General features: G+C 48.3%; 4 protein-coding genes and 1 long non-coding RNA gene across 9 annotated transcripts in view; 4 read left to right on the top strand and 1 right to left on the bottom strand.

Moving 5' to 3' along the window:
• Positions 1-578: 578 nt before the first annotated feature.
• Positions 579-2,316, top strand: LOC117579183. Its single transcript, XM_034264953.1, has one exon. It carries the CDS (start codon positions 617-619, stop codon positions 2,300-2,302), a length of 1,686 nt encoding a protein of 561 aa, XP_034120844.1. The 5' UTR covers positions 579-616; the 3' UTR covers positions 2,303-2,316.
• A 4,627-nt stretch (positions 2,317-6,943) lies between these two features.
• LOC117579182 (phosphoglycolate phosphatase 2) lies at positions 6,944-8,083 on the top strand. The gene is made up of 2 exons (XM_034264952.1): positions 6,944-7,747; positions 7,796-8,083. Exons 1-2 carry the CDS (start codon positions 6,975-6,977, stop codon positions 7,986-7,988), a joined length of 966 nt encoding a protein of 321 aa, XP_034120843.1. The 5' UTR covers positions 6,944-6,974; the 3' UTR covers positions 7,989-8,083.
• Positions 8,084-8,615: 532 nt separating this feature from the next.
• LOC117579181 (glycerol-3-phosphate phosphatase) lies at positions 8,616-9,721 on the top strand. Its single transcript, XM_034264951.1, has 2 exons — positions 8,616-9,402; positions 9,464-9,721. Exons 1-2 carry the CDS (start codon positions 8,657-8,659, stop codon positions 9,642-9,644), a joined length of 927 nt encoding a protein of 308 aa, XP_034120842.1. The 5' UTR covers positions 8,616-8,656; the 3' UTR covers positions 9,645-9,721.
• Positions 9,722-9,758: 37 nt separating this feature from the next.
• Positions 9,759-14,354, top strand: part of LOC117579178 (prominin-like protein) — a 5,850-nt gene continuing 1,254 nt past the window's right edge. Inside the window, exons 1-12 of one of the 5 annotated variants that reach the window (XM_034264943.1) lie at positions 9,759-9,831; positions 9,877-10,269; positions 10,336-10,483; positions 10,557-10,682; positions 10,738-10,925; positions 10,983-11,147; positions 11,207-11,337; positions 11,396-11,725; positions 11,780-11,889; positions 11,951-12,878; positions 12,937-13,073; positions 13,126-13,351. In XM_034264943.1, the coding sequence (XP_034120834.1) occupies positions 9,906-10,269; positions 10,336-10,483; positions 10,557-10,682; positions 10,738-10,925; positions 10,983-11,147; positions 11,207-11,337; positions 11,396-11,725; positions 11,780-11,889; positions 11,951-12,878; positions 12,937-13,073; positions 13,126-13,285 (2,787 nt within the window). In that variant the 5' untranslated portion in view covers positions 9,759-9,831; positions 9,877-9,905 and the 3' untranslated portion in view covers positions 13,286-13,351. Of the gene's footprint in view, positions 9,832-9,876; positions 10,270-10,335; positions 10,484-10,534; positions 10,687-10,737; positions 10,926-10,982; positions 11,148-11,206; positions 11,338-11,395; positions 11,726-11,779; positions 11,890-11,950; positions 12,879-12,936; positions 13,074-13,125; positions 13,352-14,354 lie in introns of those variants that run through there. The other 4 variants (XM_034264944.1, XM_034264942.1, XM_034264945.1 and 1 more) reach the window with 4 other exon arrangements.
• LOC117579184 lies at positions 12,884-13,245 on the bottom strand. The gene is made up of 2 exons (XR_004573449.1): positions 13,116-13,245; positions 12,884-13,048 (listed from the first exon to the last, which is right to left on the bottom strand). It is a non-coding gene; the product is annotated as an uncharacterized LOC117579184 (long non-coding RNA).

The following is a 14,354-nucleotide window of genomic DNA, read 5'->3' as shown; positions in this document are numbered from 1 at the left end:
ACAACTTCATAGCAGTCCAGTTCAGTCGCATGCAAACTTTATTAATTACGCGCCCCAATGGCCAAGACCACCGGCAAGACCACGCTGTGGCAGGGCGTCCGGGAGTGGGCAGGAGGGAGGGGTGCTGCTTTGGCAGTCCGATTTCCGCGAAAACTTTTGCCGTTCCGTTTACTATTTTTCTTATTTTTCTGTTTCCAACTGGAGTTTTCGTCTTCTCCCTAAACCATTTTCCACATGCAATTTGCACCGAAGAACGAAAATCAAACAGAATAACTTTTTTTTAATTAAAAATTTAGTACTTTTCATTTGGGGAACTACGAAACGGGGGGCTGCCATCACGTGGCAATAACAACAGAAAATGGAAAAGGTCGTGGGCTAAATGAAGTTCAATGCAGACTTAAAATAGACTGGAATTTGATTCAATTTTTGGTTGCAAGTTTAAATCAAATCAGCCATAGAAATAAAGCAAGTTGGCAGCGCTTTGCCGTGCAACCCTGCGCAGTACAACCCCTTTCCGTGCTGCAACCCTGTTGGCCCAAAAGTGTCACATCATTAGGCACAATTTTTGCAATTGTTTTAGAAATACATTTTCGCTCTCCTCAGCTTTCATTTAGAAATGCCAAATAAACCACAAAGCATCAAGAAAGAGCTACCGGAAAGCCACTTAAACAGTGAGTTGACGCCACCGCAGCTGTCGGAGATCGGTTTGGCCACCAGCAGCCGAATGGCACTGCTGCAGCAGTTAAAGGAGCGAAGCACCGCCAGCCACCATGATGAGCTCTTCGTAAAGCGGCCCGTGTTCGGCAAGCGGGGAACAAGCGGCGCAAAGGCCACCCTGCAGTTGGGCGAAGCTCAACCAACAGACGATTTGGTGGCGGAGGACAACCACTTGGCTGTGGGCAGTCAGGTGGGAGCGCTGGAGCAGCGTTTAACTCACTTAATGAATTTAGTGGAAGTACAGCGCTGGATGTGGGCAGAGTTTGCCTTGTCGTTCATAGACGAGCCCATAGTGAACGGCACGTGGTACGATCTGAGTCGGCTCATGGAGGGTGTTCACTGCCGCATTACGGCACGTTGCATGCCACGCCGCTACTGGCAGATGGTGCGTCAAGTGTTTGGCAAGCCGCGTCGCTTCTCGCAGTCGTTCATTGACCACGAAATGGCCGACTGGCAGTTTGGACGTGAGCAAGTGCGGCAGCTGCAGCAGGGCACCTTCCAGCGGCACAAGGACAGTGAGGAGCCGCTGCCGAGTCGCATACCCATGCCACTGCCGATGGACGCCAAGGTGACTGCCTTTCTGCAGAAAGGATTCGGCCACGGGGTCGTCGTCAAGCAGGAGCCCAAGAATAACACGTATCTGGTGAAGCTGAGCATTGGTGACGGCGCGAAGACCTGGCTGCACTTGCCCGACACCCAGCTGCAGGGCGAACTGTGCTGCGAGAGTCTGCCGCTGTCCATTATGATGGCCGTCAGCAATAAGCCGAAGCCCCGGGAAGTTGTCGTCAAGCTGCAGAAGGACAAGGAGAAGAAGGAGCAGGCGCAGGGCACCTTCTCGAGAGCCGGCTACAGTCAGACGCTGCTGGAGTCCGTGGTGACTGTGAAGAATCTGCTGAGTATCAAGAGGAAGACCGTGCGCGATTTTACCGCCCTGAACAAGGACTTTGAGTTGCTCACCACGGCACAGGCGTCGGGTCGCCGCGATAACAAGCCGGAGCGTGATGCAATGCAGCGTCGTGTTGCCGCTCACATGATCACCTTGCATCGCGTCAACGATGATCTGCTGGAGCCGCTGCGTGATCTGCATCAGTTTCTGCACGAGTACAAGGACGTTGAGGATCAGAAGGGGAAGACGCTGTCGGCATGCGAATGCTTCCAGCAGTGCCGCCTGCAGGCCGATCTGGATCTCAAGTCGGCCGAGACACAGCTGGGACTGGTGGTCAAGTCGGATGCCACCCGTGACTTGATTCGCACACTCCACACGCTCCTCTATCTGTTTGGCGCGTTGAGCGGTGAAAATGGCGCCGACATTCGCACCATTATCGATGACATTTTGGCCAGCACCATGGAGAATCTGCCGCCCGTGCTGGGAGCTCACTTCAAGCAGATGATTGGCCAGATTTCACCTATCTGTGAGTCCTTTGGACGCGGGACAGAGAGTCCCCAAGAGCAGCCTGCAAATGAGCATGCAATGGCCCATCAGGAAACCACTGTACAGAGCATCAACCCAATTTCTGTAAATCAGGATATGGACAACTTTGACGACACGATGGAGCCAATGCTGTACAATCTTTTCGAGTTATAAAAAGCGCAACAAAATAAATCTGTGCCCACACTTTATGGCATAATTAGAAGCCATTGAGAGTACTTTTTGTTGTTAGAGTTTAGTGCCATTTAAGGCGTTCCTTGTGCACCTTTTAATGCCCCCAAAGTAGATGTCGACATGCCATACATTTGACAGATTGGCCAACAAATAAGTGTCACAAGTTCCGGAAGAGGAGCCAGTAGCTGGCAGAGACTTGAGGCCTGCAGCCTGCAGAAATATTTAAATGTTTCGGTAGCATTTCAGCTTCCATTTGCCACCAAGTTGCACTCTGTCTCAGCCCTGCCCATAAATTCGAATTTAAAGTTTGTTTTGCTATTTTTTAATTAGCTGTTGGATGAGTGCTGCTAGCTCGTAAATTGTGTGGCCAAGTCCGAGCACTCGTTGGGACGCCATAAAGACATCATTAATATGCCCACAGCAGTGCAGCTGCGTTTTGCAGCACGAAAGAAAAATGATCAGCAAAGGAGCGGGCCAACAATGTGTGCTGTGTGTGTGGGTGGACCTGGACCCTGGACCCTGGACAGTGTCCACTGCTTCAGATTGGCGACTCGTAAATATTTATAATGCATTGCAGATGCACAGGGTGGGGGCAAAAATGTAACAAATGGCAGCAAATAAATTGTCCCAGCTTGGTCCATGGACATGTCTAGCTCTGAGCTATTTTCGGTTGAAGTGTGCCCACAGATACTGGTGGCAGGAATAAGTGTGCCACGCGTGGCTAAATGGTTGCCAATATGCATTCCAGATGACTTAAGTTTTTTTCCTTGCTTGACACTTGATCATCAATTATATTTGCGCGTGGCGGGGCATCGTTTCAACTGAATTGAATCGATACATAACTACTTGAGTACACACACATAGACATGTATAGCCCTGAAAGCAATCATATAAAAACGCCAACTTAATTGATTAACGATGGCGCTGGGCGCTGGGCGCTGGCATGGCCATGGAAATGGCTTAATCCGCATAGCAAAGAAACTTTCGCTCCTACTCCCTGCCTGCACCATTTGCTTTATTAAATTGTCATCTATGGCTGGAGCTTTTGGGTTATGTTTTTGGCTTCTCGCTTTTGGTAGTCGCTGGGAATTGGGTCAGAAAAGTGCGCGCCAGCCTGCTGATTAGACTTGTGGGAGGGAGTGGGCGTGCTCATGTTTTTGCCAGCTCCTTTATCCTGCGGTGTGTTGCCAGGGCTCTAAGTCTGAGCATTTATCGCGCTGCTTTCTGCGAATGTTACACGGAGGGTTCCACGATGATCGACGAGAATGATGCCTGGCATTCAGGGGATAGAAAAGTGTGGATAGCTTTTTGGGTTGATCAATCGCTGTAGCTTTTATCCACGATAAGTCACGGATGCTTTTTGTTACCTCAACTGCTTCTGCTCTTAGTTTTTACCCGAAATTGCCAGCTGCTCTTGCTTATTGCATACAAAATTCATATGCCCAACGCCTGCCAGCAGCACTAGAGGAGCTGGAAACTGAAGCATTTTGTGGGCCTGTAAATCAAGGCGTGTGTGCCCGAGGGCGTGCGTATGTGTCGGAAGATGATTTATGAAACGGGCAGCAGTTTGCGGACACTGGCCCCGGTCAGCGCGTGAATACAAATGCAAAAATGTGCAACAAAAAGTGGCTGCCACGGGCAAACAATTGGAGGGCACAGCCGGTGACGGCATTGATGGCCCAAAGCGGAAATAATGGCTTGAGTTTGGCATCGGTTTGGTTTTTGGTTTTGGTTACATTTTCGCTTAACTTATAAATTACAAGCAATGAGTGATTGACGTAGCGTGCGGCAGCTGGACGTTGCTTTAATTAGGACTGAAATTTATTTTGAGATAAATATTAAATATTTAACGGCTCCTACTTGTATTTTATTAGGGCATTGTGTGCTTTGGGGCGTTGTAGAATATGCTTTGAGCACTTTTAGCAGCTCTGCTTAAGGCTTAATTATTGAACTCAATTTCCAGGCAGTTGGTGTCTGCCCTGCGGAGCGTATTTTGAGCACAGAGAGACCGGACGGACTTCTGGCCAACAATCAGAGTTGGACACATGCAATAGCCTTGCCACTCACACACACACACACACACACACACACGCACAACATTTGCACAATCGCAACGAACGCCTTCAGTGGATATGCAAATCGTTTATTTATTCAACTGCCATGTGGCCAGTCAGCCTTCGGATGGGGCCTTTTGCTGTCTGCACTGCATAAAAGTATACAAATGTGTGTGTGTGTGTGTGTGTGTGTGTCTACCCTCTACTCCCCTTCATGTTTGTTTGCCATTCAGATCTTGCATCTCTCAAATGAGTTTTTGGGGGACATTTGCAGACACAAATTATAATGTGCTATAATTTGGTTTAATGTACGCACATTGAAACCCTAACCGCCGAGCAGCAACAGCAAAAGTCCTTTTATTGCCCCCAAGGCTGATGCTGTCACTGCTGGCCCTGTCCCTGTCCCTCCTGCTGCTCTGTGGCATTGCTCATACGCAGCGTGAGCCATGGCCGGCAAGGGATTCCAGCTAACGATAAGCTGGTTGTATGTTCCATGAAGCATTTATGCACCGACCAAGGTACAGCTGATTGTGGCAGCATTTTAAAGATATTCCAAATACAGATAAGGCTTAAAGTTCAAAGTGTCGCCGGAAAGACAAGCATCCTAAAGCGATTCTCTACCCTAAATCCACTTATGGGGCTGTGCTTTTGTGGCTTACGGCTTGCATAACCACTCCAAATCGAAGAGCACTCGTCTCGTGTGTTTCAATTGTAGGTTTAAGCTAGTAAACGTTGGGTTTGTATTTATGGAAATCTACTTGGAAACACACACAGAGAATGTGTGGCTCATTGTGGCATGCCTCAACGTTTCAATTGTGCTCCGAATTTTGAGGCTAAGCTTGTGCAATGCAAGTCTAAAGCTGATTGTCGGAGACACTGCTGCCCATCCGTCAGCCCTTGGTGAGATTACTGGGCAGTGGCTTATGGAGGCCGTGAACAGCAGTCGTGGGGCTGCCGGCAATACATTTTCCACAAATAATTGCGCCTGGTGACCGACGCAGCTGTTGATGCTATCTGGACAATGATTTATTTAGCAGCTATCGGATAATTTAAAGTTTCCACAAAGCACAGAGCGCACCCTTAACATGATTTAAGTAACTGTCGATGCCCCCAAGCTGCCTTACACTCCCCCTCACTCCATTAGAGTGGCTTGTGGCAGCCGCTGATTAGCATATAAATCAAGTGGATTTCAGGCTTCGTCTCGAGGTATTAATTAGGGCAAAACAACAGGCAACAGTGTGTCCACCCCGCAGGGTCCACACAGGGCGGTCAAGAAATTAACTTTAGTCTTGTAAACTTGATACAAAAAGTTAACGTTTCGGTTCTTACTTTTGCTGTCTTTTTTTGTTTTTGTTGCAAAAAAGTTTTGGGCCAAAAACTTTGTGCTTAAACTTCCATTTGGCTGCGAGGTATTGATCAGCTCTCTTACCCTTCCTACAGTTGCTGAATTGTTTTAGCCATATCAATGCATTCCACGTGGATTTGCCTTGCCCACAGCCATTCAATGTGTCGAATAAATTGAGAGGAAAAGAAAATGTAAAGCGTTTTTTACACTTAAGGAAATGGAGAAGCCCAGTGCCAGAGGCAGTTGGAGAGGCAATTAATAGAGCAACCTTTGGTGCACACTTTAAATTAACATTAAATGCAAGCAACTAATTAGTAACGGCCACAGCTACACCACAAAAACGAGCTCCAGTGTATAGATTCGATTTATTTAGCTGCCAAGTTCCTGTTTTCTTTCTCCTCTCACGCAAATTACCATAACAGAGGAGTTGGAGGCGGGATATCGCCAGGCTCTGCTCTGCTCTGGTGCCTGAACTTCCTCATTGGCTTTCTGCTTTCTGCCTTTTGCCTTTTCCGCTGTTGGCCCGCGGGGCAGCAGCTTATCCCCAGCACGGTCTGGCCTCCTCCTGCTTGCTGGCCAATTTGGCTTTGGCTTTTTTAGAGCTGTAGAATTTTCGACCGTGGGGCATGCAACAGAGATCCGTTAAATTGCGGCAGATTTCAAAGCCGACTAGCTGGCGGCTGAATGCGATTTAATGAATTTATGTCAAGGTGCGGCGAGCCCAACTCCCTGGCACCGGCTGTGGCGCTGGACAAGTGTCGGATTTGGTGCTCGAAGGCGACAGCGACTGTCAACAATAAAGCCTGAATGCCATTTTAATTGGCGCCTCGGGCTCGGGCGGTGTCTGCTGACAGCTTAGTCAAATGCTGGGCTCCAAAAGCCACCCCCTGCAGCAGCTACCACGGGAATGGGTGCTGGCTTCCCCTCCATTTGGCCAATTAAAAGTTGTCAGCGAGATCTGAACCACGGAACCGCAGCCAGCTCCTGCTGACTGGTGCCAGTCTTGGCCGAAAGTAGCAAAAGTTTTAGTGAATTAAATGCATCGGAAATGGCAAAGTCCGTGGCGGTTCCTGGGGACTCATCGCTGGCTTAAAGGTCAGGGCTTCCAGGCACAAAACTTTGCTATCCAAAGCTAAATTTCACAAGAAAATTTATGACTTTCCCTTAGAGGAAGATTTGGCCAAGTTTTCTCCGATTTTAGCGTCACAAAACATTCAGCACACACATCGATTTGGGTTACGTTTAAGGATCGAGAATGAATTTTGCTTTAACCCGCAAAGTGCTGCACATGGGCGGTGGCCGTGTGCTGACGCCCAACACTTTCAATGTCCGCCAATTGCTGAACACCTTCGACACGATCGTCTACGCGGCGGATGGAGTGCTGTGGCGCCACGAGGAGGCACTCCATGGAGCTGCCGATACATTCAACGCTCTGCGTGGCATGGGCAAGAATGCTTTCATATGCACCAACAATTCCTCCTACTCCTGTCGCGATCTGAGCAAGAAGGCCAACAAGCTGGGCTTCATGGTAGCCGAGAATGAGATCCTGTCCTCCGCGCAGGCCCTCGCACGGTTCATGAGGGAGCGCAAGTTCCAGCGGAAAGTTTACATTGTCGGTGGGCAGGGCATCAAGGATGAACTCAAGCTGGTGGGCATCGACAGTCTGCCGCTGGACACGGCCAGCATGCAGGAGAATTCGTTGGCGGAGCAGGTGCAAAAAATGTATTTCGATGCGAATGTGGGCGCCGTAGCCGTTGGCATGGACAAGGACCTCAATGTGGTGAAGCTGACCAAGGCGAGCATTTATTTGCGGAATAGCCAGACCCTCTTTGTGGCCACCAATCGGGATCGTGCGTTTCCCGTGGCTGCCGATCGACATGTGCCCGGTGCGGGTGTCATGGTGGCTGCCATCCAAGCGGTGGCCAAGCGTCCGCCCTTCACCTGCGGCAAGCCCAGTCCCTATGTCTGTTCCCATCTGATGCGTCAGGGCGTCATACAACCAGAACGCACTCTGATGGTGGGCGACACGTAAGTTTCTGTCTGCACTGACTTCCCCTTTTCATGAATTTTCCACAGCATGTACACGGACATCCAATTTGGCTACAACTGCGGCTTTCACACTCTACTCGTGGGCACTGGCGTCAGCAGTCTCAAGGATATTCGCACTGCTCAGGCCTCGAAGCAGCCAATGATTTATCAGCAAATACCCGATTTGTATTTGCCCAGACTCTCGGATTTGTTGCCATTTTTACACTCGCGCAATCGATAGGCAGACGCCAGGCAAAAGTTTCTGCTACTTTTACTCAACTCAGAACTCTCTTTATTGACTCTTTACTGTCTTGGCTGTGGCACCTTTGGTTCATCTATGTTTATCTGTGCATAATTGTTTTAGTTATTAAATTTGTGTGGCACTGAACAGGCTTCCAATTCACACAATGGACGTCCTGCTGGAGTATCCTGAGAGCCCTCTGACTTTTATTATTTCTGCTTGTGCTTTTTGTGCATGGTTTATGGTTGAATTTTTTGTCTGTATCACTCTTCAGCCTCTGCTTTATTAATCCATTGAATACTGCGTAGATCTTACAAGCAAATCAATGAAAATTCTTATATTATTCGCACAAATTTGAGGGATTTAGTGGGTCTTTAGATCTAGCTACAAATGATAGAAAATTCGTAAATTCATCGCAGAAATTCGAGCTAAAACTCTGTTTATATCGGGACAAAAAATCATCAACAATTCTTCAATAATTCGCAGACATTCAAGGTACTTGTTGGGTCTTAGATCGTGCTTCAAATCACAGAAAATTCTTCAATTAAACTTTGGGTTGTGTCTTTCCTTGCCCTTGCTTTCAAATCTAGTACTTGCTCCGTGCAATGTCAAGTATTTTACACTTTGAAACCCTCACAAAAATCCGAATAATTCTAAGCCAAGTCGTCATGCTCAAGCGCAGCTGCACGGATCTCACCAAAATACCCAAAGAGAAGGTGCGCCAGTGGCTGTCCACCATCGAGTCGGTGATCTTCGATGCTGATGGTGTGTTGTGGCACTTGAATCTACCCATCGATGGTGCGGTGGAGACTTTAAATATAATCAAGAGCACGGGCCGGCAGACCTTTGTGGTGACCAATCACTCGGGCTTACTCACTCAAGAGCTGGCCCAGAAGGCCACGCAGTTTGGCTTTGACCTGCAGGAGGGACAAATGCTGAGCTCGAGCGTGTCCGTGGCCAAGTTTCTGGGCTCCAAGGGGTTCAAGAAGAAGGCCTACATTGTCGGCGAGCCGGCCTTAGTCGGTGAGCTGGCCAAGGAGAATATTTGCAGCTTTCTTGTGCCCAAGGAGAAGCTGCTGCAGCCCATGGAGCAGTTTGCCAAGGACATGCATCTCGATCCCGAAGTGGGTGCCGTTGTCATTGGCAAGGATGAGGGCTTCAATGTGCCCAAGATAATACGCGCCAGCTCCTATCTGCAGGACCCAAATGTGCTCTTTCTGGGCACGTGTCTGGACACTGCCTATCCCGTGGGCAAAGATCGCATAATTGTGGGTGCCGGTGCCATGGTGGCGTCCATAAAGGCCATCACTGGCCGCAAGCCACTGATACTGGGAAAACCGAATCCCTGGATGATCGATCAGCTGCTGCAGTCGGGAAAACTTAAGCCAGAGTCCACGCTGATGGTGGGCGATACGTGAGTAGAGCTGCTCAATCTTAGCTATGTCTCAGCTGTAATAATTGCAACCTCGCTGCAGTCTCTATACGGATATGCTGTTTGCCAGCAATTGTGGCTTTCAATCTCTGTTGGTGGGCACGGGCGTCAGCACGCTGAAGGATGTGCGTTTATGTCGCAACTGCGAGGAGCAGCAGAAAAGGGAAATGCTCCCAGATACCTATTTGCCTTCATTGGCACACTTGCAGGAGTTTCTTTGTTAAGCTCTCTCCCTTTTCTGTGCCTTTGCTTTGATTTTGCTGTTACTTTTGACACTCCCACACGCTGACACACAAATATAACTTGCCATTTATTTCAAATATACAAAATACAAACCATTAAAATTAAACTGAGGTGTCTGCAAATGCAAGTCCAGGAATGGATCCACTGTCTCCAGCTGCACTAACATAGGTGAGCACGTTCCGCATGCCACAAATCCCCATTTAAGACTTTAAGCTCAAGGACAACACTTCAGGACTGCCAGAATGTCCAAATATAGAAAAAGAAATCATCGCAGAAGAAGTCTCAGTGCTGGTGGCAGCATCAGCCTGGCCTTGGCTGTCCTGCTGCTCTTTGCGCTGTGGCTGCAGCTGTGTGCCGCACGCAAGGTGCGACCCAAAAGAGCCGCCCGTGCGGGTCCACAAATCTGGCGCGAGGGTTACTCCGGCGATGGCACCACGCACGAGCAGCTGGGGCAGGTACACTTTCCGCCCGTTCAGTTTTCCAAATTCCAGCCGGTGATGAATTACACAGCGCGAGACAAGTCCACGAGATCGCTGGATGGTCTGTTGAAATTCTCGCGCACTTTCTACGATAAAATATTTCCACTCGTTTCGCGCGTGCCCAGAGGTGAGCAGCGGAAAGGACTCTCCATTTTGGGTCGAGTATTTATATTTGGTTTAATTTATTTGCCAGGCTACTTGCAGTTTGTGGGCACGGATCACATGAGAATGGGCCCGAAGGTGGATAAGAATGATTGGGCCGCTTGGCTGTCTGCCCATTGGATGTTTTGGCTTTGGGTGATCTTTCTCGTGGCACTCATTATCCTGATGCCCCTGCTAGGGTGAGTAGAGCACTTCGCGATCCCCTGGCATCCCCTTTAATGTTTAATTAGTTTAATTTGCTCGTTGGATCAGCGTGTTGTATTGCTGCTTTTGTTGTTGTCGCTGCAGGCAGGGCTGTCCGCCCTGCATGACGGTGGAGAATCGACGACGACGCTTTATCTTGGGCGGTTGTCTGGCTCTACTCATTATACTGATCGGGTAGGTAATGCTGCCCAGACACTTGTTTGCTTCACTCTCAGCTCACTCTCTTCAGTTTGTGCATGGCTTTGGCTTTCTACTCAAATGGCTTGCTGGAACGTGGCCTGGCCAAGACCAAGAGAACGCTGGAAATAGGCAGCGTGGACACTTGCAATTTCCTATACTCCGTGGAGGCGCATGTCAATCATTTGCTTGTGAAAAACTATGAGGAATTGTCCACGCATCTGGTGGCCATGATCATGAGTAACGAAATTCAATTTGCTTTTGCCTTTTAATCATCCTTTTCCTACCCCAAACCAGACGCACCCCAGCACATAGCTGCGGACCTAAACGATGCTTCGGATGCCAATTCCCTTGTGGAATTGGATCGTATATTTAGCAATTTTGATTACATATCAGACGTGCTCGAAAGTGGTCAATACACTGACAAAATGGTCAGAGTCACGGCCATGCGTTTAAGAGATGGTATGATATGGCCAGTTAGAGTCTTTTCCTTAATCCCAACGATTGCCTTTCCCGCACAGCTTTGAGGGGCGTCAAACGTGACGTGAACTTTGCGGCAACTGTACTTTGTGGCAGCATGGAGTGCATCAAGTTTTTGGGTCGCACTGAAATCGAATATCTCGACACCTCACGCTGCTTGCATCCGGAAAAGGTGTGTCTCTGTGTGTGTAAATTTGAATAGAAATCTCTCAAATTCGTTGCCCATTTAGATGCCCGAAATTGATTCCATTCTGCCCAGCATGAAGGCACTTATCGAGCATATGCACCGGCCCGGGGAGGCACTCGAAAAGTTGCACGAGATGACCGTGCTGATTACAGAGGAATTGGAACGCGTCGCTGCACCCATCATTCGGGACATACAGAAGGGAAGGAAGTTGTTTAAAAAGCAGGCAGATCGCATCAATGAAATCATCGATGTGGTCATCAGTGACATACACCTGTACACGCTGCGCACCACGCGAGCATTCGATGATCTCTACGATAGGTTCAATGAGACGCGTTACTATGCGGTGCTGTACATCTCCGTGTCGGTGATTGTGGTATGGAAACTCATGGCACTCCCCCAGCTAAGCTCTAGCTCCACCTTTATTTAGATCCTGATTCTACTGATCTTTGCCCTGATTTTTGGCAACTTTGGCAAACGTGTCACTGGCGTGGAGGATGGTGTCTTAAGCCAAAAGATTGGTTCGTACTTTTTGTTAGTGTGAGTCGCTCGTTGCCTTTACTCGTCCCTCACTGAGTGAACCTTTTTTGTTACCTTGCAGCGCCATGGTGCTGATATTCTGTGTGGTATCCATTATGCTTATGATGAGCCTGTTCTATGTTGTCATTGGCGCTGTGGCTTACAAAGGCGCCTGCGCGCCACTTTACGCACAAAAGTCGGCGCCAGCCAAGCCCATCGATGAGCCCAGATCAGAGGGCGAAGAGAATGATCGAGAGCGCAGTGGCAGTACGGCATCCAAGCTATCAAATCTCATCAACGAGTGTGAGGGTGAGAACATGATCTTCCAGTATTTGCGTGAGAATCGCATCTATGATGTGGATGACATGGTGCGCATGCGCGTCATGTCCCCCATGGAATCCAATTTTGAGCTCTTTGAGGATGTGGATCTATCGAATTTCACGCTAGTCACCGAGGAGGATAAGGAGGTGTACTTGTCGGTGTCGAAGCAGGAGTTGGGTATTATACATCCCTCGCTGTGGTATGATCATCTGTGCTACGATTATGTGCCCATTCCTTTCGATAATTTGGCACTGGCGCTGAAGAGAATGGCCAAATCGTTGTCGTGGAACAACTATCGTGGGGCGAGGTCTGCCTTTGAGAATGAATACATAAATCTGCTCACATTCTATTGGGCATACGCACCCACTCTGAATGGACATATCTCTGATTTGATTACAGTCGTTGAGGATGTCGACGAATCGATTCTCTATCAACACTACAACTTTGGCGACTCGCTGCGCATTCTGCTGAAAAATGTTCTAAGCACTGAGATGTTTATACGCGATCTGGGCAAGACGTATCTGGCGAACATTGGCAAAAACCTAACCGCTGTGATCAATGAACAAATCGATGACTACATCAAGATGGTTGTCTACGATGCGAATCACGAAATTGGAAACTGTCAGCCGCTGAGTTACATTTATGATCGCAGTTTGGATACAATTTGCAGTGAAATGGTTGACCCCATAGTGAGTAGTTGTTAGTATTTATTCAATGATTGATTGTACTTGTAACGATGTGTGTTAGATTGGCTATTGGATGGGCATTGTGTTGTCTGCCTTCCTGCTGATGATTGTCCTGTGTATAAGCCATCGTTTGCAGTGTGTGTACAGGCAGATACACTTGAAGCCATATGTGCCTGTTAAGGTGACATCAGGTGCGAGGTGCGTTAGGTGTACTTTAAAGTAGAAAAATGATTACCAGACCTATCCACAGCTGTCCATTTTGCATGACGCGATCGCAGAGGCTGGCTGGTGGTGATTGTGACTGCCTTTCTCCCAGTGTCACAATTATCGATGTGGAACAGGCAAATCATCCCAAAACCAGCAGGGATACAACTGAGTCCAGCATGGATGGCAAGAACAAGTTAGATTAGCAAATGGTAGAGAGACATTGTTCAAAAAGGAATTTCGGAGTGTATTACGGCCCGTTCAAAGCCACTGTGAGTATTTACTGTGTGTCCTGGCATGACACAAAGTTTGTGGAAAGTTTAAACGTTTCTTGAACGGGAAACGGAAAACTTTAAGCACTTTTGCCTCGTTAATTACATTTTTGACACCCAACAGAACAAATAATTAATTAGCCAAACAGGGTCAACACTTTGTCGTCGAATCATGTCACAAAAAACCGAACCAAAAAGCGTGTCATTTGTCAAAGGTTCAGCAGGGAGGGCGGGAGTACCCTTGGCTGGACTCGACACTTACTTGTATTCCCGAAGCGTTAATCCTGGGCAGCATTAAAAACGCATCTAGCAGACAAAGACTGCAGCAAAAAAAGACGCCCGACATTATCAGGCAGCTGATTTATTGTTGCGAGCAATCATCGGTGGAAAAAGTAAAGAAATGGCTGCCAGGGGAATGCCTCGCCGCAGGGGCATGTCACTCTCAGGAAACTCCTTTTCAAGCATTCATAAATATCTCCAACTTGCATGTGCCTTTTCCTGTATTAATTCGCTGCTCCTTGTCCCCTAATTATTTGTGGTTATCGCAAATCCCTGTGTGTGTGGTTCTGGGTCTGTCCTCACGTGCCGCCCGTAATTCACTTGGCAAAACTGGGGGACTGTCTCTCTCTCTCTCTCTCTCTCTCTCTCTCTCTCTCTGTGTGTGTGTGTGTCTTATTGTTATGGTTATTATTTAAATTCCTTTTGGTGTGACTTGTGCATTATTACCTGGCAGCGTCAAGTCTGACTTAAGTCTCTGACATCCCGACAACGTGCTTAGCCTGCGTAAGAGGTCTGCTCCTGCTTTTCCACGTTTCTGTAACAATTTTGGGAATGTTTCTTTATGGCTTGGCACTGCCTTCACAATTATTATCCGACAGGCAACGCCCACAAGTTTCGCCTTAATTGAATGCCAAAAGTGTGCCGGATAGCGTCCAAAGTGCTCGTTATCATTTTCCCAAAAAAGCCTACCCCCCCCCCCCCCCCCCCCCCCCCCCCCCCCCCC

This window comes from Drosophila guanche, unplaced genomic scaffold (genome assembly GCF_900245975.1).
Source record: "Drosophila guanche unplaced genomic scaffold, DGUA_6, whole genome shotgun sequence".
Classification (NCBI taxonomy): domain Eukaryota; kingdom Metazoa; phylum Arthropoda; class Insecta; order Diptera; family Drosophilidae; genus Drosophila; species Drosophila guanche.
This window is presented reverse-complemented; position numbering and strand designations above follow the sequence as displayed.